Genomic DNA, 21,941 nt, shown 5'->3' with positions numbered 1-21,941 from the left:
GACTAAAGAAAATGCACACTAAGCTTAAGAAATAAAAATTGAAGTGACAATTTTATAATAAAAAATATGGTAGAAAAAAAATCATCACTTACCTGTCCCAACTCTTCATTGAGGTCAGAAGTATTCACCAGTGGTCCTTCACCTGTGTCTTCATCAAACATTTCCTCATCCCATGTAAGGAAATAAGAACCTAGAAATTTCTGCATTTCCACAGTGACATACATGGATACAGGAATAATGTAGTTGAAAAGAACCATGAAGGCAAGGAAGTCTGTAAAAGCTCGAAGAAACTGCCAAAGAAACAAGATGAACATAATGATTGTTCATGTACCATCAAACCCCAAAATATGACTTCATATATTTGTCTATTAACTTTTTCTAGTAACTTTCAAACAGGAAGCAACACCTTTTCACAGCTCATGGTTCAGCACAGGATGTATACCTTCATGATTTATAACAACTAATGTGGCATGAAACAAAAAACCAAACTTGTTTTAAATTTGTAGTTTTCTTTACAGACACAGAGGTGTAGAATACAGCTATGCATAATTGCTGCAAAGTTCTAGAGCAACTAATATTAGAGAATGGAAAATACCTGAAACAGAAAATAAAATGTGCATTCTTAATTTAACACAAAAATATCACAAAACTACAGTAACTCATTCAAGGATTACCAAATTACATAATTTCAGGCAGCATTACATTAATAAATAAAGGGTTTCCCTTCCTTCTCTCAATGCACAGAGAATAACCTGGCTTGATTTTTTCAGTGGTGGAGACTTGTTGGAGGTATAATTAGCCTGCTGAGCAGGTTGACATAGTGTTAGTGGTTATAAAGAAATATCTAGAATATGCCTGGCTATTATATGCTCATCATTCATTTAAGGTAAAAAAGGAAATTTTCCCCATGTCTGATCATGAAGATTCAGTGATAACATTATGCTTTCTTTGGTGCGGAGTTCCGTTCATTACTTTGCATCATCGTGGTACCTGTTCTGGACTATGTCCTTGCTCCCATAAGGGCACCAGACACTAACAGCTCTTACTGGTCTCTAGTACTCATGGCAGAGTTACAGAACTGTAAGAAACTAAGCTTTTGAGGTGTATTTTTACACAGACTCCTACAGAGGATTCTTTTGAACATATTTGCTATATGATTGCCAATAGTCATGGCATTCCTCTCGATCTGTAACAGGGTAGTTCTTCAGTAATTCACATCAATGACAGGGAACTCTCAAACGCTTTCATGAGGCTTTTCATACTAACCAGGCATTTCCTCATTAGTTAAATTTACACATATGACTTAAGTACAAATACTTAACATACAAGCTTTTCTACAAATAGTCACCATTGTATAGCATAAAAAAAGCAACATTTTATTAATGGTAAGTAAGTAGGCTGTATGTACTTTTCAGCATGGTTATTATACATTAAGGGTTTAGTGACATTTTTCTGATATTTTTAATTTATTTTCATACCAAATTTCTTTTCCTTTCTGGCTCAGTTTTCTGATTATACCATGGCTCATCACGAAATGGTTCACTCTGCCAGACATACTTCAGGACAGTATTTATTAGTGCTTTACTGATGAGTATACAGAGGTATACAATAAGGAATACATTCATAGATCTATGAAAAGAAAGGCAAAATAAGAATTTCATTAGCATATAAACTACAATTGAATAAAAAATGCTAGACTCGTGCTTCAGCCCAACATTTGCTGCAAGTCTAACAATGCTATGCTGTTCATAACTTTTCTACAGTGTTTTCTTAATGAAGAAAAATTAGGACCATTTTCTATTTAAAATGGTAACTGCTGTAATTGTATCCAAAATGTGTGTGATACGTTACCAAATCTAGCATATTAGCTGAAATAATGGCATAGATGAAATCAGAATAAACAGGCTTATATTTCCAGACCTTTTTATGCCATCTCTCTGAGCCAATATAAAAACACTTACCTAAGTACTTTTATAGAAATATAAATCAGTCAAAACCGTTTTGCTATGTAGATGTTAGTTTTTCAGTAGATATTTTATACATATGTTACATGTTTTATACATGTTTTAAGTTTATATTAGGTGTAACTGTAATCACTTTCTAGCAGATATGAAAAAAGAACACTTTACCTTAAAAAATTTATTTTCATTAATAATGGGCATGAGCTAAAAGCTTGTATGTCATACACCAATAACAGAAAGTGATGCATCATCATTGCTTAGCCACTGCATTAAGAGTATCAGCTGGTCACTCACCAATCTTGCCTTAACCAATGGCACTCTTGTTTTTGAGAAGATTGGACACCTTGCACAGTACTGACAATTTCAGATAGCAGAGTAGTGCAGGAAAATGAATCTATTTTTACCAAATAAGCAACAAATGTCAGCTCATTCATTGAGGATAGCTGTGCTGCCTTTTCCCATCATATATGCCTGTATGGAACTTTTAATTTTAGCTAAACTATGGAAAACCTGCTACAGACAGACAGGCTTTGTGTTACTGTAGTTGATCGAAAGTGGATTCAAAAAGTTACTTTTATTGAATTCAAGTCTTAGTTGCAATGAAAAGGATATTGAAGCACATAACCTTGGAAAACTGCCAGCAGGGGTATTCTAACCAGTGCAAGAAGAGTCTTACAGAATAGTAAAACATATCTGTTGAAAAGGTAAGCATTGCATTAAGGTGGCTTTTTAAAAAACACGGCCCTGCACAACTGATTTTACAAGTAAAAAAATTAAGGAAAATAAGGAAAATTTGAAGTCCTTCCACCTCTTTTTTTAAATTCAAATCAACGAAATACACACAGAGAAAGAAAGAAGTCCCCTTTTACTCAACATTCAAACCCGCTCTTTTCCACCCCAAAATACATTCCACCCCCAAAATAAGTATTAGAAAGCTTACTTTTCTACAGCAGATCGCTTCTGTGATTTTGACTGGTAATTTAATGCCATTTTAGTCTCCATGCCAGTGTAGATAGCAACACCTGAAATCAGACAACTTGGTTTACTACAAATTCCACAGTACAGTAACTTAAAAAAAAAAAAAGCACAATTCGCTACATTACTCTTGTCATTCCTTTAATTCTCTGTACTCTGAAGAAAAACAACAAATACATTGGGGTGATAATAAAAAACCTAGAAATTACTTCAATATATTGGTACCTGGAGGTAAACCTTAATCAGCATTTACAAACCATTCCAGAGCTATAGTTCCCAATTGCTATCATGTTGCTATGCATTGAAGTCAAACCAGAGCTGAGTTATGAATAAATCCCCTTGTGTTTTCAAGTTCCTCTTTAGGCTTCAGTTTTAAACCTACATCATACGCTGTAAAAGAACATCAATAGGGCTAAACTACATGGTACATCCAAAAACAATAGAAGGCAGCCATCAATTTTGCTTGCTTCAGGAAATTTAAATAATTAACAAAAAGAGTGATATTACCAATTTCCTCTTGATAACGCAGATTGAGAGACTAAACTTCAGAAGATCAAACACAACAAGTAAGTGAAGCTGTAAACAAGATGGACTTAAAATGCTTATGAAACCAGCCCACTTGTACTGTGCTAAAAAGGATTGTTTAGGACATGGATTGCGCTGAGGTAATCGCAAACACTGCATGCATTACGCGGACCAGAATCAACCACTCGTATTAGGAACATCAGTGGCCTGATACACAAGTTCACAGAAACACTAAAACCATTATATTAGTTCACCTGTTTTAGATTACAACTAAAAGTGAAGAGAGCAAGTTTAAATTGATATATATTTTTACATTCTATTTGGAGAAAAACTTGCAAGATTATACAACTATATAATACTCCCACTATGCTTTCTTGAAGAATTTCCAAAAATGTATCTTTCAGTTTGTACTTCCTAGTTCTGCTAAAACATTCAAACATACAGAACATACTGGTTAACAGAAAGTCTAACAGAAACTCTAATTTCTGTCAGGAACTGTTTTAAGTCTTCGGATTTTGGTTTCTCAGGTATATTTATATCTGCTTGGAGTAGCTGTTTAACAAATGAGCAAAGCAGATTTAACACTTTTCAACAGGCTCATTAACTGCTCTGGGACAAAAAAATTAATTCACAGTGCTTGTTCAAAATGCATATATTTACTTTTAGAAGATGAGTCAACTCATTGAGTCATCTTCATTAATCCTTGAAGACAAAACTATAAAATCCCCCTCTCACAAACATCTACAGTTATTGTATATAACAACTTTGCTGCAATTGTAGCAACAGTAAACCTTCCTAGAAAGTTGTAAATCAAGTGATCAATAGAAATCATACGCTCAGTAGTAAATGTAGGTTATAACCTTGTCGTATGTTTACTACGGTCCATTTAAATAATCAATATAAATATTTACCAAATATTTTTTCTGTATTCTTTAAAGTGGCTCCTCTAAGAAGCAGATTTTCAGATCCTAATGGCCTGCAAAATACAAGTGTTACAAAACAAACATTAAGAAAGAAAGAGCAGACTTTAGTGGAAGCCACATAAAACAGGACATTAGTTTTATTCCAGCATTTTAATTTCATGAAGCGAAACTACTAGACATATTTAAAGCTTTACAGGTTTGGGGTTTTTTTTAAATATAGATGCCTATATATTAAGCTCATAATTTCACAATTCAAGTCTTAATCCAACACATCTGAGAACTATGTATGTAGGCACCCAAGTACTCATCATTCTAATTACAAGGTTCTTATTCTTTTAAAATACTGGTTGAAGTCTTTTTTAGGCTTATATAATCTATAGTGTCCTGCATGTTCGAATTACTTATTAAGGACAATATAGTCTTGCATTTTTAGGCATAAATGGCATAGAAGGTATTGCTCAATACTTTATATACTTCAAAGCACAAAAATTAATATAGGAAAAATAATTTATTAAGGATTAAAGTAATTAATGTGAAGATCCCCATGCAGCTGAAAGGACTACTTTACAGACAGGCAGCATGCAGAATTGTCAGACTATCTACACAGTAATGGAAAACAAACAAGCAAACAAAAAAACCCCAAAAGCACGCACAACCATGCAGAAGTAACTTTTGTATTCTTGAATGTTATTGAAATTGTTCTTGTGATATGAAAGACCTCAAAACCAGAAAACTCTAAATAAAAACCAACCAAACAAAACACAACCACCAGGGCCCTAACTCTGATGTAAAACCTGAAATTAGTCTCATTTAAACCAGTGGAATGATGTTATATGATTCAGAGTGCTGTCCAAGGAACCCAAAACTTAATGCCACAGATTTTCTTCTCGTCTTACAAACAGATCAATTTATTGCTGTTAAGATTAAAAGTTATTTTCCAATTATTTTCCTTTCCTCTCCCACACCAGTTCATGTCTAACCAAATTTATTTATCAAAAGAATCTCTTATGTGAAAAAGTAAAAAAAGTTTTCATAGCAGACTGATAGAAAATCATATATTTAACAGTTACATTGAGGCTAGGAAGGCACTCAGCCAGAAGAGAGCAGCTCCCCACATGCTGAGGTCTAGGATATCACCTAAGTGGGAAGTTCTCCATCCTAATGCTCTGCCCTCTTTGTGGCAAGGACCTGAACAAAAGCAGGTAAGTGCAAGCTTATCTTGCTGGTAGACAGAAGAGCCTAGGCAGAAAGGACAAAAGATTCATCCTTCCTTTGTGCTGCTTTCTTCTCTGTTTGCTAGACAAGCAATGTCCTGGGCTACAGACTGCTTCCCAAGTAGAAAGCACCACAGTCCCTTCAGAATGAACCCTACCTACTTGCACTACTACAAGGCAGACCCTTGTAGGTGCCAGACCCAGGATAACAGATCACTGTCTCCCTCACCGCATACAAGATGCCTCTCTCTGGATGTTGCCTTCCTGAACACACAGCGTTGTGGACATTTCCTTAAATTTCTAAGAAGAAAATGAGAGAAATACAGAAAGAAGTATTACCCCTACCTTGCAATAGGCTCATTCCTGTCATGGTAAACATTTATTCTACCAACAAATCTGCAAGGAAAATATACAAGTAGTTTATCAGCTCTGGTAATTTGTGTAAAAATACATGCATATATGGCCCCAAAACTCAGTTATTGTAATGTACATTACAAGGGCATGTAATTCTCTCCATATACATACTACATACATATTTACAAACATATTACTCTCACTTCTAAAAATATATGCAATAATAGATCAAGAAATATTTTCTAGACAGTATTTATTGCAGTGACCAGTTTCCAGTTGAAAATAAACAAGAAACATACAGATATATTAAAAATACATAAATGCAAAAACATACAGATGTTAAAGTTGCATATTAAAAAAATAAGAGATTATAAATCAGGAATAAATCATCTAAGCAGATCCGTTATCAAGAAATAACAAGAAATCTTTTTCCCTAAACTACCTGAAATAAGCCAGTGTAATTACTATCCTTTACATAACCTAAAACCTACAACTGAGTTAAAAACAAAATAAAAGCATAAAGTCAATAAGCAACTTTCCCTCTGGCTATCCCCAAGTACAGTTTCTCTATGTGGTGAGTTGGGTTCCTGAACAGCAAATAGGCATGTCCTAGCCTTTTGCTCATTCTCTCTGCAGCAGGATAGGAGAGACAATTGAAAAAGCAGAAGCAAGATAATGAGTTGAATAAGTCATGGAAAAAAACCTGAGAGACTCAGGCAACCACTCCCCACCTTCCCTAAGCAGTGCCCAACCAGTCTTCAAACAACAGCTACTTTGGAAAGATCTTCCTCGAGCTTTAGTGCTGAGTATGACACTGTATGGCACAGAATATCTCTTGGGTCAACTGAGATCAGCCATCCTGACTCCCAGCCTCTTGCCGACCCTCAACCTACTTGCTGGAGGGGCAGAATGAGACGTATCTTGCTAAACATGATGGTTTCGTACTATCATTATCTAGTATCTCAAAGTATGTTGGGTGAGGTTAATCACTAATGACAGCAGATGTAAATTTGTATTTCAAATAGTCTTGACAACTTCAACATTTTTCAGCCTCTTCTTGATAGAGATGATTAGTGTCAATATCACGTATTATTAAATCTTAAATTTTTTTTTGTTTGTTTGATTTGTTTGGTTTTTTGTCCCCTTTGGTTTAAAAATATAAAAATTAATAGAAGTTCTACAATTTTGGTCATGCATTCCAACAGATCATCTTGTTCACCCCACGCTGGAGACCACTGCCCTGGAGATGACCAGTGAACTGTCTGCAGGAAAAGAGCATTGAATGAAGAGTAACCTGACTTCAAGCTCACTCTGAGGCCCACACTCACCAGGCAGATGCAGCTCTTATCTTTTCATTTTGATATTCCTATAGTTTATTGGTTGGGTACCTTAAAATGAAATGGGTAAGAATTATTTTCTTACTTATAAAGGTCAGGCTGAGGTTGTTCACATTCAATGGTAGCATGCAGTGCATCAATTTCTTGTTCACTGTGAAATGCCTTTGTATCTTGAACAGCATAGTATGTCTGAAATGAGTAAAAAGGTGTAAATAAAATAAAAACAGTTAAAGACAGATATAAAAGACATTAACCTGCACGCACACTTCAGCACAAAACAGATTTACTAGCTTTTACTTAAGAACTCATAAGTTCAAGAAAGATGCACCTTTAAATGCTCCTAATTGGACATCTTACATTGTATGCAACTACCTCCTAGCATATTCACAAATTAGAAAATTAGAACATACTCACAAATGTGAAAGCATTTAAATACAAAAATGTTTGTGCATTACCTCTGTAATCTGCATGCCTACACTGGCCACAGACAAAATCATAAATAAGTAAATTTTAAAAACTTTCCATAAAATAATCAAACTAAAATTAGAGTCAACTGGTAAAACGTAGTTACACAACTTACTCTATTTGCTCACACATGTAACTATGAAATCATACGGTGATCTACGTAAGAAGTTACATGCAAACTTTTCCTTAAGAAAATGTAGAACATTTTATTACCTTATGACTGGATTCACCATCCAAACTAGCTGTTGTAACAAAACAAGTTCCATCTCCTCTACTACTTGATAGAAATATTAAGTCACATGGGAATGTTTCATCTTCTTTTACCATTACAATATCTCCAACCTACAAAACAAACCAAAATTACACAACAAAATAAAATGCATTTACCATTTATGTAGCTGCCAAAATTTCCAACTTGAAAACAAAAACCTAAGTTCACTCACATATTTGCACCAGGATTTTATCACAGGAGTAAAGAACTACAGAAATACCTGAAAAATGGAGTAACAACTTACAGAAGGACTGAGGCCTTCTGTGTAATACCTCTCCTCTCAGGATAATAATTTTGCAAGTACTACATGTTTTAAGAATATCAAAGTCTCAAAATCCAACCAAAATATTTTTCATATCACTTAACATCTATTCAAATATACTTTTATGTCATAACTCATTATCATGCAGTTCAGCTTAAACCATTGTTCTTGTGACAAAGCTAAATTCATATATCCTTGAACAGTTGGCAGGAGTCTGTAAATTCTAGTCAAGCAAAACAAACTGACAACTATAAGCAATAGCAATACTTGAAAATAAAATTTTGACAGCCTAGATAGGACACACTAGATAGATACACACTGAAGAACTAGAATAACGATAATAAATGAGACTTCTTGTAGATATGAAAAAGGCTTTTAGGCCTTTTTTTAAACCAACAGCAATGAAAAATTGCATATTATCTAGATCATGACTTCTAATGCTGTACACTTATCTAATTTTCAGTCTCCAAACAAAAATTAGACACACTAAAAAAAACCCAAAAAACCCCAAAACATAATGACAATTGGCTACTCCATTTCTCAAGGGGAAAAAAAAAAACCCTACACTTCTAACTAATAAAGGGTTTTGGGCTGAATTTCCTCATGTGTTTCCTTTTGACTAAGACTACTCATGTATTATTGTGCAGACACAGGAAAGCAAAGATAACATCCTGAGAGAGTGAAGGGATAGATATAGAACTGGTGGCAGTGAATGCCCTGGCTGGAGCCAGCCTGAGCAATACAGACACTTCATCTTGAAGAGCATAAGAGCCCAACAGATGAGATTAATGCTCAAGTTGCATTATCCTTCCAGGATGTGTTCTTAAAAGTACTTGCTGTTTTTGCATGACACCATTAATTATGAAGAATGGTGATGTGATAAATCATAACAAAGCCCTCAAAGTGAGAACTTTACCAAAACACCAAATACTGTTAGGGAATTATCTTGAATAAATTGGTAGTGACAAAGAACCCACCTATTCCTAGATAAACTGTAAGAACACAACATGAATATTTTACTAGCTTTCTTTACTACTGAAAACAAAATTAATTTAATTACCAGCCACCTCAAACACAGCAATACTACTGCAAGTTTAATCTAAAGATTCCACAACAGTAAAAATATCAAAATTATTCAGAACATTGACTTTGGCCAAACAGAAAGTCAGGAGGCCAGTTTAGAAAACAAACCTCTTCTGACAGTGAAGGGTCACTACAAGAACAAGCATGAGAAAGAAAAAGGAAAAAGTCTGCTCTGTCTGGAGTTTAAGTTGCCATTGAACACTTTTACAAATCATGAAGTGAATTTTTAGGTCCAATTCATAAAGACAGAAGAGCCCTATTACTTTCAATTTTCACAGCTCATAGTGTTGAATGACCCTTTATTATTTATTAATTAAATCTAGCTAGATTCTGTAAGACATGGCAAACAAGCCATCCTGCAAGCCAGGAGTAATCTATAATACAACAGTCTATTAAAATAGAAGTTAATAATGTAAACAAAGAAAAAAAGGCAGGAATAAGAGATGAAAAAAAACCCAAAACCTAAAAAAAAAAAAAAACACCCAATAAACCAATTAAAAGTACTAGTAAAGACCATCTTTTACGTAAAATGTAGAAGATATTCTGATAACATTTGCCACTGTGTCAGCTAAAAGTACAAAGAGAACAAAGCCAGGGTATTTTTCAGATAGGACTAGTGACAGGACTAGAAACAAGTTGAAACACAGCAGATTCCCTCTAAGCATCAGGAGACACTTTTTCACTGAGCACAGGCTGCTCAGGGAGCTTGTATAGTTTTGAAGATATTCAAAACAATTATCTACCAACTTTGCTGATTTCTAAGGAGAATAATAAAAGTTCATATTCTTCCCTCATCCCCCAAAAAACCAAGCCCAAAACACCCCAGTAGAAATTAGTTTCTGAAAATAACCTTTAAAAAAGCAGAAAAAATATGTAGCAGCATTCGGAATGCAAATGAAGAGGCTGTGATTTGATGGGTAACAATGGAAATATTCTGAATGTGTCCTACAGATGTAGACATGTTGCATACATGGAATAAATCAATAGCATTGACTATCATAATCAGGCTTCAATAGATTAATGTGCATAACCACAGAGGACTGAAAATGGAGAAAAGACAAGACAAACATAGGTGAAATTCCAAGCAAAAATTGGAAAATGAACAGCACAGTTTGAGAAATTAGAGATAAAGCAGTACACATCTAGGTTCTAATTTTTTTCTGAGAGTCATTAGTATATTGTACATCTAAACTCTGTTATATACAATAAATACTACACCACCACCACACTACATTTCTGCATAATTTGTTTTTCAAGAAGCATGAAATGAAGTCTAAAAAAAACTATTGATTTATGAAGTCCTAAACACCCATTAAGTCGTAGTTACTTACTCTTAATTTTCGGCTTTGCTTCCTAACCAGTTTACCATGTTGAATGAAATGAACAGGGCACTGGTTCATTGCATTGTCAGCTTTATGCCGAAGCCAATCTTCATAACCCTAGAAAACAGTGAAATGGCATGATGAAGTGACGCACATTTGGCTATAAAGACACAGAAAAAGCTCTAGCTTGCAAAAGAAATATGTAGAAATTATCCTTGATGAAGTTAAGAAAAAAAGAAAAACATTCTCACCAGAAAAAATGAAATTGTGATACAAGCTAGTAATACAGATTTGTTGGACATATATAAAAAAAGAGCATTAAGGTTACAATTAGTCAACAAAATTGTATATTTTGATGAAAACGTTTTGACAAATAGGGACGTTTACAATATGCAGAACAATTTCTGGTATTTAAGTGACCATCTCTTGCTCATGCTCTGTTCTGGAAGACTGGGACTCTATATTGATAGATGATAAAGTGACAACGTGACTGAAGATGGTCATATTTCCTAATTACCATACAGTTTTTATCACTTTTTAATTCCATATACAATATATATAGCCATGAAGAATTTTGTTTCAAGAGACCTTGCAGAGTAACCTATTTTGACTGTTCTATTATCCTACAAATTTGTTTTACACAAAGTAAAGGACAGGTAATCATCAATGTTCATTCAGAAGGTCCTGTGGGATGAAGATTGGGACTTACAATGACACCAATGGCTAAGAGACGGAAAATAACCACTTGTATTCCGTAGCATTTTTTATCTAAGTCACTTGATCAAAAGTGCAGAACGCTGTAGCATCACTACCTTGGATAACCTGGGAATTCAGAGTCTTTGTACCTTTAGTATAATATACCTCCAGGAACTGGTACAGCAACATGAGCAGGTCCCAAAATCTATACCAGATGTTGGGAGAACAACTCTAAGAGACAGAACCTGTAGAACTAGGCAAAGCATTTAATAATCCAGGCTTTGGTACACTACTATTAAACCACAGTAAGACTCTGAAGCGTAATATTTTAGAGTAGAAAAGCCACACTTTATATACTAGCTATTGCATGTATCACAACTTTTGTCCACCAGTAAGAACTGAATTCCACTATATGATATACTCAATTGTGCATATACATTAACACTCTAAAGAAGTGGAAATGCTGTTGTCCATAGCTTCCTCGAAAATTAATGAAAGAAAAGGCTGCATTTAGTGTAAAGACTCTGAAAGTGATCAGATATCTATTAAAAAAGTTACCCTTTGTTATGTGTCTTACTGAGATGGGGTTAACTTCACAGCAGTCCACATACTGCTGTGCTTTGTACTTGGGGATAAAACAGTTTTGGTTACCCTCCAGTGCTTTGGCTGCTGCTGAACAGTGCTGGCCCAGCATTAAGACTTTCTCTCTAACCTCCTCTCATAACAAAACAGAAAAGAAAAGGAAAAAAAAAAAAAAGAAAGAAAGAGACCTGTAGTCTGGCCATAGGTAAGAGGCTAGGAGAGCACACTTACATGGACAGCAGACCCAAACTGATCCAGGAGATACTCCATACAGCATGACACAGTGCTCAGCAGAAAAGCTCAAGGAAAAGCAGGCAGAAGGGGGTTATTTGTGGCAATAGGTCCTCCTAAGCAAGCACTGAAGTGAGCTGAGGCCCTGCTTTCAAGGAAATGGCTGGACATCTGCCTTCCGATGGGCAGTAGTGAATGAATTTCTTCTTTTGCTTGGCTTGTGTGTGTAGCTGTTGCTTTACCTATCAAAGCGTCACTAATGTGACACGTGAGTCTTTTAACCTTCCCTCTATTTTCTCCCCATCCTGCAAGATAGAGGAGTGAGTGTGAGGCTGGGTAGGTGTTTGGCTGCTGGTCAACCCACCACATCTTCACTTTCCTCAATTACTGTTTTAATCATCATAGTCCATCATAGGTACATAAGAAGCACAGACATTTTCCCAACAAGTTTTGAGCTGAAGTAAGCACTCTGCCTTAGAAACTTTCTTGATGTTCAACTACCTCATTGAGATTTTTTTTTTCCACCCGAAGGACACAAGAGAGTGCTTTTACAACCATGAAATGTGACCAGGAAAAGATGCTGAACATCAAGCTGCTTGCACAAATTTTCCTTTCACACTGGCAGCCCACTCACTAAAACAAAGGGAAGAAATAGCTGGTGTCTGGACACAGAGACAATTGAACCATGAAAGGGAACTCTGTGCTACTCAGCTACACTTATAGCTGTCCTGCAGGAGCAATTATCATTAAATTGCACTGAAGGCAAAAAGCCAAACACAACTGAATCCTTGAAAAGACCATAATTTGTGACTATTACTTTAGGAGAACAGATTTTTAAAACCTACTCTGTGGCTCTGGTAAGATGGTACAGCAAATGCAGGATAGTATTGTATGCACTAAATGCAAAGTACTGCTTAATAAACTCACTTCCTAGTTCAAATTTAGTAAAATTTTTGATGAATTACCCTTTCACTAGAAAGGTCTGTGCCAGATCAGGTATTTTCTGTCATCCTGCAGCTGGCCAGAAATTTAAAAAGTCAGAAAGTTCAGCTCTGGCTAAATCAACAGAAGAGCAACCACATGCTTATTCCTGATCCAGATCAAATTTGTCCTATCAGATATTACAATAACAAACAAATCTGATCAAAATATCTCCATATGAATTAAAACATTCTTTATTCACCTGTGATCCCACTAACTTCACTAAGATCCCATCTATACTTAAGTGCTCATGCTAGCTGAACCACTACAGCAAAGCCAGCTGAAAAAGTCATAATGTTTTCCTAAATATGCACAATTCTTTACTACTATTATGCCATTCTATTTCAAGAGAGCAACTTTTCTTAGAATCTTTTATACTCTATGATGGAGCAAAAACTGATTTCTGAAACACACTTCCATTTCATGGATTGATTTTCATATTAAAAATAAGATAGCACTGCAGCTATCATTATGAACTGTAGATGATAACTGGAATATACTGAAGACTTGAACCAAAATAATTTTCAGTATCTGTTCATATTGTAAAGGCTAAGAGGACCTCAATAGTAGTGGTAAGAGTGAAGTTTTCGTAGTTCTTACTAAATTGATTTTCAGTCATTGTGGAAAAAAACAAAACATAATAGAATGTAGACTGCCATTCAGAAACAGACAAAAGTCAAAGCATGCTGAGTTAACACAGAAATATAAATGATTCCTTGCAACACAAGGCCATCAAAATTATAGAAGCTTGCGTTGAATTAGCAAGACATCATTATACAGCAACTCACTCACTACAGAAGCAAAAATAAAATTACTCTGTCAAAATTTACTGTAATTACTCAGTATGTCTAGCACAAAAAAAGGCAGGGAAAACTGAAATGCAAAACAATTATATTCTCCTTAGTTGCACTTTTTCACACTAAATTACTCACCTGTTTGATAGCTGTTACAGTGATGACAAATAAAAGTGGAAGTCCACTTGTAACTGGACTAGTTGGTGTATCAATGATTAACTGCAACAAAAAGAACAAATATTTGCTGGCTATACTTTTGTTGAGTCTAAGCAGTCAGCTTTTCAAGCAAGGTGTTTCAAGTAATCATTTCACCAATATGTCACAAAACACTAAGGAATCTTAATTAAGTAACAGTCCTTTAATACAATTTTAAGAACATATACCATGCCAGCAAAATTTGAAAGATAACTATATGCAATAATACTCTATTTAGATCACTTTAACATTAAGATGTTTAGGTGTTAACACCTAGTAAGCTAGTAAGTTTCCAGACTGGAAAGCTTTGGCTTTGCAGAAAAATTACTAAGCAAAGTTATAAATTAGCATGGCACTGGTTTAATGAATTGTACGACACAACAATTCTTATGCACCAAAAGAGTAAACTGTGGATTCTGCAATTATATACAGATGTAGAAAATCCAGAGAGGGAGTTCAAACAAGAAGAAAATCTAACTGTCCTGGAAATCAGCATAGCTTTTCTTTCTATGCAACCTAGTGAGCAAAGTTATAGAATGATTTTTATTGTTTTACATATTTAAATGACTTTGAAAATTTCAGAAAAAAAAGACACCTAGAAAGAAGCAAACTCGTTATCACAAAAGCAAGTATTTATGTACCACCCAAAGTAAGCATTGTACAAGTGTTTATATTTTGGTTTCTCTACAGGCTTTGATGTTGGTGGAGTTGGAAGATCTCCACCAATGAATCACTCTGCTATAAAAATATAATATTTAGCAAACTAAACAAAAGTTTACAATCAACATAATTTGTAATAATTGTTTTACCAAACAGAATGCATATTACAAAAAAAAAATTACACTCATTCTTTGCAATTTTATCAAGAGACATCTTGCCATCGAACCAGTGATGGAATAAATTTCTCTTTAGCTTAGGTTCACATTTACAACCTGGAAATGAAATAAAAAACCTTTTGTCACATCATCAGTGAAAAAGGCCATCCAGGCTCAACCATTTACTTCTTCAGTCATCAAAACCTTTTTTAAATCCTTTGGGTTTTTCTAGGAAAAGTCTAGAAATTTATTGAAGCATGCATAGCTTACCTGAACAAGGAAAATTATTAGAAAATAGAAGTTAGCTATTCTTCTGAATTGTTCAAACAAGTTTTTTGGTACAAAGTTCCAAAATGTGTACTGGAAAAAAAAACCGCACAGAGTATGAGTATTTGTGAGAGAAATTGTTTGCATTTCATGTTCTGAAGAATGAACACATTTGTGATTTACAATTGCTACAACCAGTAGCGATTTTGTTACTTTGTTTAATAATGTACTGATATGGAATCTTAAATTGGCAATCATGTATTCCTGGAATCATACTAATCTTCTGAACTAATCTTGGTACTAGGGACTGAAATAAGCTTTTGACTAGCAATGTCTCATTCAGAGAGTCCTTTACAGAACAGTTTATTTCAAGCCATTAATGGGATTTTAAAAACATCCCGGTCACTTCAAAGAGCACTTTTAATTAATTCCACTTTTTATGCATGACTTGAGAAGGTAGGTGGCACTTTGAGAGTTAACTATGCAGTCATAGCAAGCAGACTAAAGAGCTGCCAGTCCATCTTCTGTTCCTTTCCTTGGACAAAAACCTACTTCTCAAACCGTATCAGTGAGAAATAGCATATTGAAATACAAATAGAAAACGTAAAAGTTTCAAAGGGAAAAATGAATCAAAAATTAGATAAAAAAGGATCTCGCATCATTTAGTCCTTCCCCCTCCCATGCAGCAGGTACGACCACACCCTTTTAACACAGCTCAGTCTAAGAAGTGCAAGGACTGGTTACCAAATCAGCTAAAAATGTCAGCTGAAACTGTGTGAAAAGGTGAGAAAAATTACTTCAGAAAACAACACTGTATGATCTTATTATCTAAATTATCACTTGACACATAATAAAATGACAACTCTAATGTAACTTCCATTTCAAAGGAGATAAGCTCAGAAGTTTCTCTTAATTTGTTCTGCTATAAATGTGCCTTGACTCTTCCTGGCAGATTGCACTTGCAAATTATGCCATGAGCACAGTGTCTTCTGAAGTTGGCTCTGAAAGCAAAACCAGCCAGAGCTCTAGAAGGAAAACACCTCTATTACATCTGCAGGATCAAAGGATCCCCAAGAAGCATGTCTCAGTTGTACATTAAATCCTTTAAGTATTTTTTCACTTGTTAGAGGTTAAAGCCTGTATATGCGTAGGGTATCAGAACAAAATGTTCTTTTTCTATCATGTGCTAAAAATCAGTACCTATTCTAAATATGTCCTAAACAAACACTCATCCTGTTTAAGAATTATCTCAATATTAAATCACTTGTGAGCAAACCAAAACTCAGGCAGGCATATGTGCAACAGCTGGTAAGTCAAGTGCTCTCAACCTACAATCAGAATACTTTTCATTGTAATGGAATGTTGCTTGCACTGCCCACTACTTAGCTACTTATCTTGGAATTTCAAAACAGAACGGGTTAGACTCAATTATTTTCCCTTGCACAACAGTCCCAATCATTCAAAGCTGCTGTCCTGCTATATAACAATACAGATGATACTGATGATAATGACAATAATTATCAGGGACATCATCTGTTTTCTAACCTCAAGCTTTTTGTGAATCTCTGCCTGATAAAAAGGAAAAAATAATAAAAGTTCCAGTGAAACACTTCTGTGAACATTTTTCTGTTTGGCTGTTTTGACAGAAAGTGTTTTTTTTTTCCCATGTTAAAGGCTTTTTTTGACTGTTAAAGTCAATTTATACAAGCTCCTTGAATGACAATTAATTAATAAAATGCAATCTTTTCAACAGCAACTTGAGTAAAATAGTTAAAGCAATCTATTAAAAGGCTGAATGTTCATCTTTACCCTCATCATATTCCAACCTCAGTTCACTGAATGCACTGGACCTTCCTACAGGTCCACCTTTGGTCAGCAACTCTCTTACCTGAATAAATGTAAATAACCTGGGAGTAAATAATTTTTTTTTCCTTTATGGTCTGAGAGGTGTTAACTTAAAATGGATGCTTTTTTAAACACAGAGAATTCCTTAAGACTTTATTTTCAATCAGCCTGACAGACTTTTAGCACTTTATTATACCAGGTTTCAGACATACAAAGTACATCTTTGGATATACATCAAAGGAAAAGTAATAATTTTTGAAGGAGTTTAGGGAAGAAAGACAGATTAGTAAAATGTCTAGACAGACCTTCCCCAGCCATCAGTAGCTCAGAGCAGTATCTACAAATTGATGACTAATGTTTAACCAACATAATTACTCCCAGGAGAAACAACAGAGTGGCTGCCACTCAGAACAAGATTTATCTCATGACTGTATTCAAGGCAGTTTCTCTGCTCTAACTTAAGCAGAAACATAAAAATCTTTGAAGAAAAGATATTGCAAATTAAGACATTGAATGCAAGAGATTTATTCGTGCCCAGAGTTAATACCATCTCTTTTATTCAAACAATTTCTAGTCGTAGTCTTTGAAAACCTTGAAAAGCTGTTTGTGTGTATTTAAACTTCATTTTCCACTATAACTCACCTGAAGGAAATAAGGATATCCAATGGTTACACAATTAAAGCTTAAATTGGGGAAAGCTTAATGCATCTTTTTCAATTGCTATAAAAGACTTGAAGGCCAGAGCACAGATACACTTTGCATACAGGACGTGCACTGTGTCAGATAGCTAATAGCAGAGTTACATGTGCATTCAAGAGATGAACACGTAGTGTGAAGAGATGCATCTGAAGCACTGTGACACGAAGGACTGTAAAATCAGCTTGCCTCAACTCAAAACAGCATAATTGAAGTAGATTTTCTTTCCATTTATAATAAAATAGCACCTGCAGTGTTGGTGTGTTTCTGTAACCATGTGTTTGGACTACTTATACACACCTCTACAGTATTCATGCCCCTATAGTACTCATGCCCCTGTTCCATCTCATCAGCTCTTGCATACTCTTTGTTAATGCTGTGTTGCTCCCAGCTCCAACACTTGTTAGAGCCAGTCTCATGAACTAAAAAAAAAAAAAAAAAAAAGTGTTCTTTACAACAATTAAATTTTTCTAAGCACTGTATTTTGACCTTTTCATTTGATACCTGTATGCCAAAATTTTGGCTCATGTTTCAAGCTTCTCTTTCTGTCCTAAAAGGCAGATATTTTCTTAAGTAAGAGGAGATTTTAAGTAATCACTTGACTTCAAAGCCTGAAAGTAAGAAAAAAGCACTTCACATTGCATTACTGAGTTGTGTCAACATCTCAGTTTCTTACAGTAGTCACCACCTCTCTGCTCTGATTTCACTCCTTTCCCTCAACCTTTTCAGCTGTTTCTTGTAAACGCTCAAAACCATTCCAACAAAAATATCTACTACATTGCTTCAGCCCTGCGTTTGTAGACATCTTGCTATGCTGATTCTCATTCCTTCTACAAAACAGAATCCTTCTTGAGGATAGTAATACTTGTTCTTCCCTGAAGAACAGATAAAAGCTCTGATCAATTACCAAAAGATGATACAAAGATACCAGCTTAGCAACTGGACTGTAGGTATATGCATGCATGTAACATATATAATAAATCCTTATATATTATTATGCTATTAAAACAATGAAGTAAAGATACTACATATATAGTTATTGTCCTTCAACAAAATAGCTGAACAAGGTCCAATCAAAAGCTTAGCAATTTCTTTAAAATTAGATCTACTTATAAAAAAGTTACTTTACTAAAACATAATTTGTTGAATTCTAATAACTGCTGAGAAAGCTACAGTAAAGCATGTGTAAAAAAAAAAAAGAACAATTACCTAAAATCCTAAGAACTGAGGTGAGTGAGTGGTTTGCCTACCTTAAGTAACTTGCTTATAACTACACAGGAAGCCTACAGCAAAACTGGTATGTATTCTTTGATTTATTAAATCAGTTTCAAGTCTATCTTCCTCAAACGGAAAACTTCAGACCTCTGTGCTCATGTCTGACTGCAATACTAATATCCATGAAATTTTGAAAAGAACTTTAGAATATTGAGGACAGTTTGGAATTAATTTAGAAATACACAGTTAACGGTATTTCAATGAAAGTATTAACATGCATGCCACCCGCACAGCATTGATCACTCCACTGAGGGAGAGACTCATTTCTCCACACCACACGATACAGGATGGTTTACAACACAGGTCACTGTAAGCTCTGTAGCATGTAAGGGCTTTTGCATGTGACTAAGCATCACCTGCACACTCAGAGAAAGTACAAAAAAGAAACTGATTTGGGGAAATCAGTTCAGATGATTTATTTGAATGTATTTTGTCATATGGTTCCCTAATAACAGTCCTTGGCAAAACAGAATTTCAACTGCAAATAAAGTCTTTCATAGTTATTGTGCAGCAAGTCCATCAGCTAATAGTGGCTATACCTCCAGGAACAACTCTGAAAAACACATCCCCCAACATCTGGAAGATAACCTAATTAAAAACAACCCAAAAAACTTATAGCAAGGATGACTAAAGATAAAAGTCACAGAGAACATTAGGAAAACAGAAGAAAGTGTGAAAGGGTGCAAGTGAGCAACCTGTCCCCCCTGGCGTGGAGTTTTAACTAGCTTGCCTTGCTTCCTTTCTTTTGCTTCCCTCTTGCTGCATGCAGCCTCCACACTAATCTGACTTAAAAGCTGTTTGAGGCAGTACCAGAAGAAAAGAGAAGATTGTTGTTGATCCTGGGCTGAGGCAGGGGAAGGGTAGATGGCTTCTCCGGGGAATGCAGGGGATGCTGCAGAGAGCTTTTGCCCTGGAAATCCCATCCCAGTCAGAATCATAAAGACTTAACAGCTCTTTGCTCTCTCTAGGCACTGGCAGATGTCCACAGAAGGAAACTATTATCATGCCTGGAAGGAGAATTGCATGCTCATGAATTCCCATCCCATCCCAGGTATTGCTGTTCCTGAGGTGACACCAGACAGAGACAGACTATCAAATCCATCTACCCTCTATGTTACAGCTGCTTTTAGAGCAGATTGCGTGTCTACACCAAGAGGTACACACAATTTTCCATGCGTTGGTACCCATCCCATACATATTTGTGTCTACTCATCCTCCCTGCCCCCACATGGCCTGCTACACATACATATTTATCAGCTTCACAAACACATGACAATGCCAGCTGCCACTGGGCTTTGGATGCTTTTTTGACTTTCGAATGCCATTGCTTGAGGCTATGTTTGAACTCCTTATCTCCAAACTGCTATGTCATGACCCATGAGAGGCCAGAGAAATTCTTCCAGTTTATAAAGTTTCACATTGGAGAGGTGTGGGACAACATAGGTCTCTTCTGGCTTCGAAGGGGCTCATCTTGGTGGGGCCATTTTAATATTTCCTTAAGCTTCAGTATTAACATTTCTTCTAAATATGCCAACAAGAAATCAGAACCCCCTTCATCTTTGTGTTTTTATAAAGACACTAAGAGTGAGTGCTGCAGGGAAGAGATATAGCACAAAGGCATGAATTTCTGCTGGAAGAAAAGAATGCTTCAACAACATCCACTGAAACATATCAGAATTGCTTAACTTTATTTAACTATTAGTCACTGTGGCTGAGATGACTCACAATTAATCAGATGAGCACTGAAACTAGCTAGGGTTTCCCTTGCAATTTATAGGGCTTCTCAACATGCAGCATTGTTGTTTCATGCCATTTTCATACAAATCAATGTTTAAACCAGTATTTGATGAGAAATCCCAAGGAAACATGCAAACAACAGAACACAGTATTATTTGTGGAAAAACTGAACCAAAAAAACCCCACAAAACTGGGAACAGTTCTGGGCCCAGCAAAATGAATACATTTGTACAGCATTTCAAAACAGGATCATCAAGGCAAAATCATATGTATTGATTACCCACAGACTGAAAAGAAAAATAAAAGACTTTCTAAGTCTCTCTAACCTAGCTTTTTCTATAAGTGGTATGCAAAGAAAACAATTGTTCCTCCTGCAGAATGATCCTAGGTCTTCTGACACTTACAATTATTTCTGTCACACTGATAAGTTTCTGATCTCTCATTTGAGAGGCTATTGCTATCCTGGAATCTCTGAAATTTTTAGGTTTTCCCTGTGGTTCATTCTTTAGGATCTGTCAAAAGCAGTAAGCAGATACAATTAAACACACTCTTGCAGAACTTCATATTGTCGCTTCAAAAAAGATTTTGTTTCCTATTCAAATTTCCCCTTTGTTCAAGAGAAAAACACACATCCAATTAATCTTCAGTTGACTGATTCAGTTAGAACAGGAGATGTAAATGTCTACTTTTCTGAAAATGAGTAAGACCCTTTAAGTATAGCAGTTCTGTAAAGATATCAACATCAGGAAAAGTAATTTGAATATTAGAAATTATTTACAGTTTATTAAAGAAGTAAAAACATCATTATGCCATTGTATAAATCTATTGTTTTATACATTGAATGCTTTGTGCATTTTTCCATCTTTAAAAACTCTCTGTCTTTGGAAAAGTTAAAACTAGCTTCCACACAAGCAATTATTGAACAGACTAAGGTAATTCAGCCTGGAGAACAATGTGGAGGGAGATCACTAACAGAAACAAGAAGATAAACAGGAGATAATAGCTGTTCTCAGATTCAAGAACTTGGAACACGAACTGAAATTAGCAAGTAGAAGTTTCAAAATGACAATTGTTTCTTTTGGCTAATATTTCTACAGTTTAACTGTGCCTTAGACATACATTCAGAAAATTTACA

At 35.3% G+C, this 21,941-nt stretch overlaps 1 protein-coding gene across 1 annotated transcript in view; it reads right to left on the bottom strand.

Annotated features, from left to right (window-relative positions):
- ATP11A (ATPase phospholipid transporting 11A) overlaps positions 1-21,941 on the bottom strand; it is a 61,520-nt gene that overhangs the window by 34,608 nt on the left and 4,971 nt on the right. The window contains exons 3-12 of the mRNA XM_054381774.1: positions 15,257-15,346; positions 14,115-14,195; positions 10,702-10,809; positions 7,968-8,096; positions 7,375-7,478; positions 5,944-5,994; positions 4,373-4,437; positions 2,902-2,983; positions 1,479-1,629; positions 93-290 (exon numbers count right to left, since the gene is read on the bottom strand). Coding sequence (XP_054237749.1) covers positions 93-290; positions 1,479-1,629; positions 2,902-2,983; positions 4,373-4,437; positions 5,944-5,994; positions 7,375-7,478; positions 7,968-8,096; positions 10,702-10,809; positions 14,115-14,195; positions 15,257-15,346 — 1,059 coding nt within the window. The remainder of the gene's footprint in view (positions 1-92; positions 291-1,478; positions 1,630-2,901; positions 2,984-4,372; positions 4,438-5,943; positions 5,995-7,374; positions 7,479-7,967; positions 8,097-10,701; positions 10,810-14,114; positions 14,196-15,256; positions 15,347-21,941) is intronic.

This window comes from Indicator indicator, chromosome 1, assembly GCF_027791375.1.
Source record: "Indicator indicator isolate 239-I01 chromosome 1, UM_Iind_1.1, whole genome shotgun sequence".
Taxonomy (NCBI): Eukaryota; Metazoa; Chordata; class Aves; order Piciformes; family Indicatoridae; genus Indicator; species Indicator indicator.
This window is presented reverse-complemented; position numbering and strand designations above follow the sequence as displayed.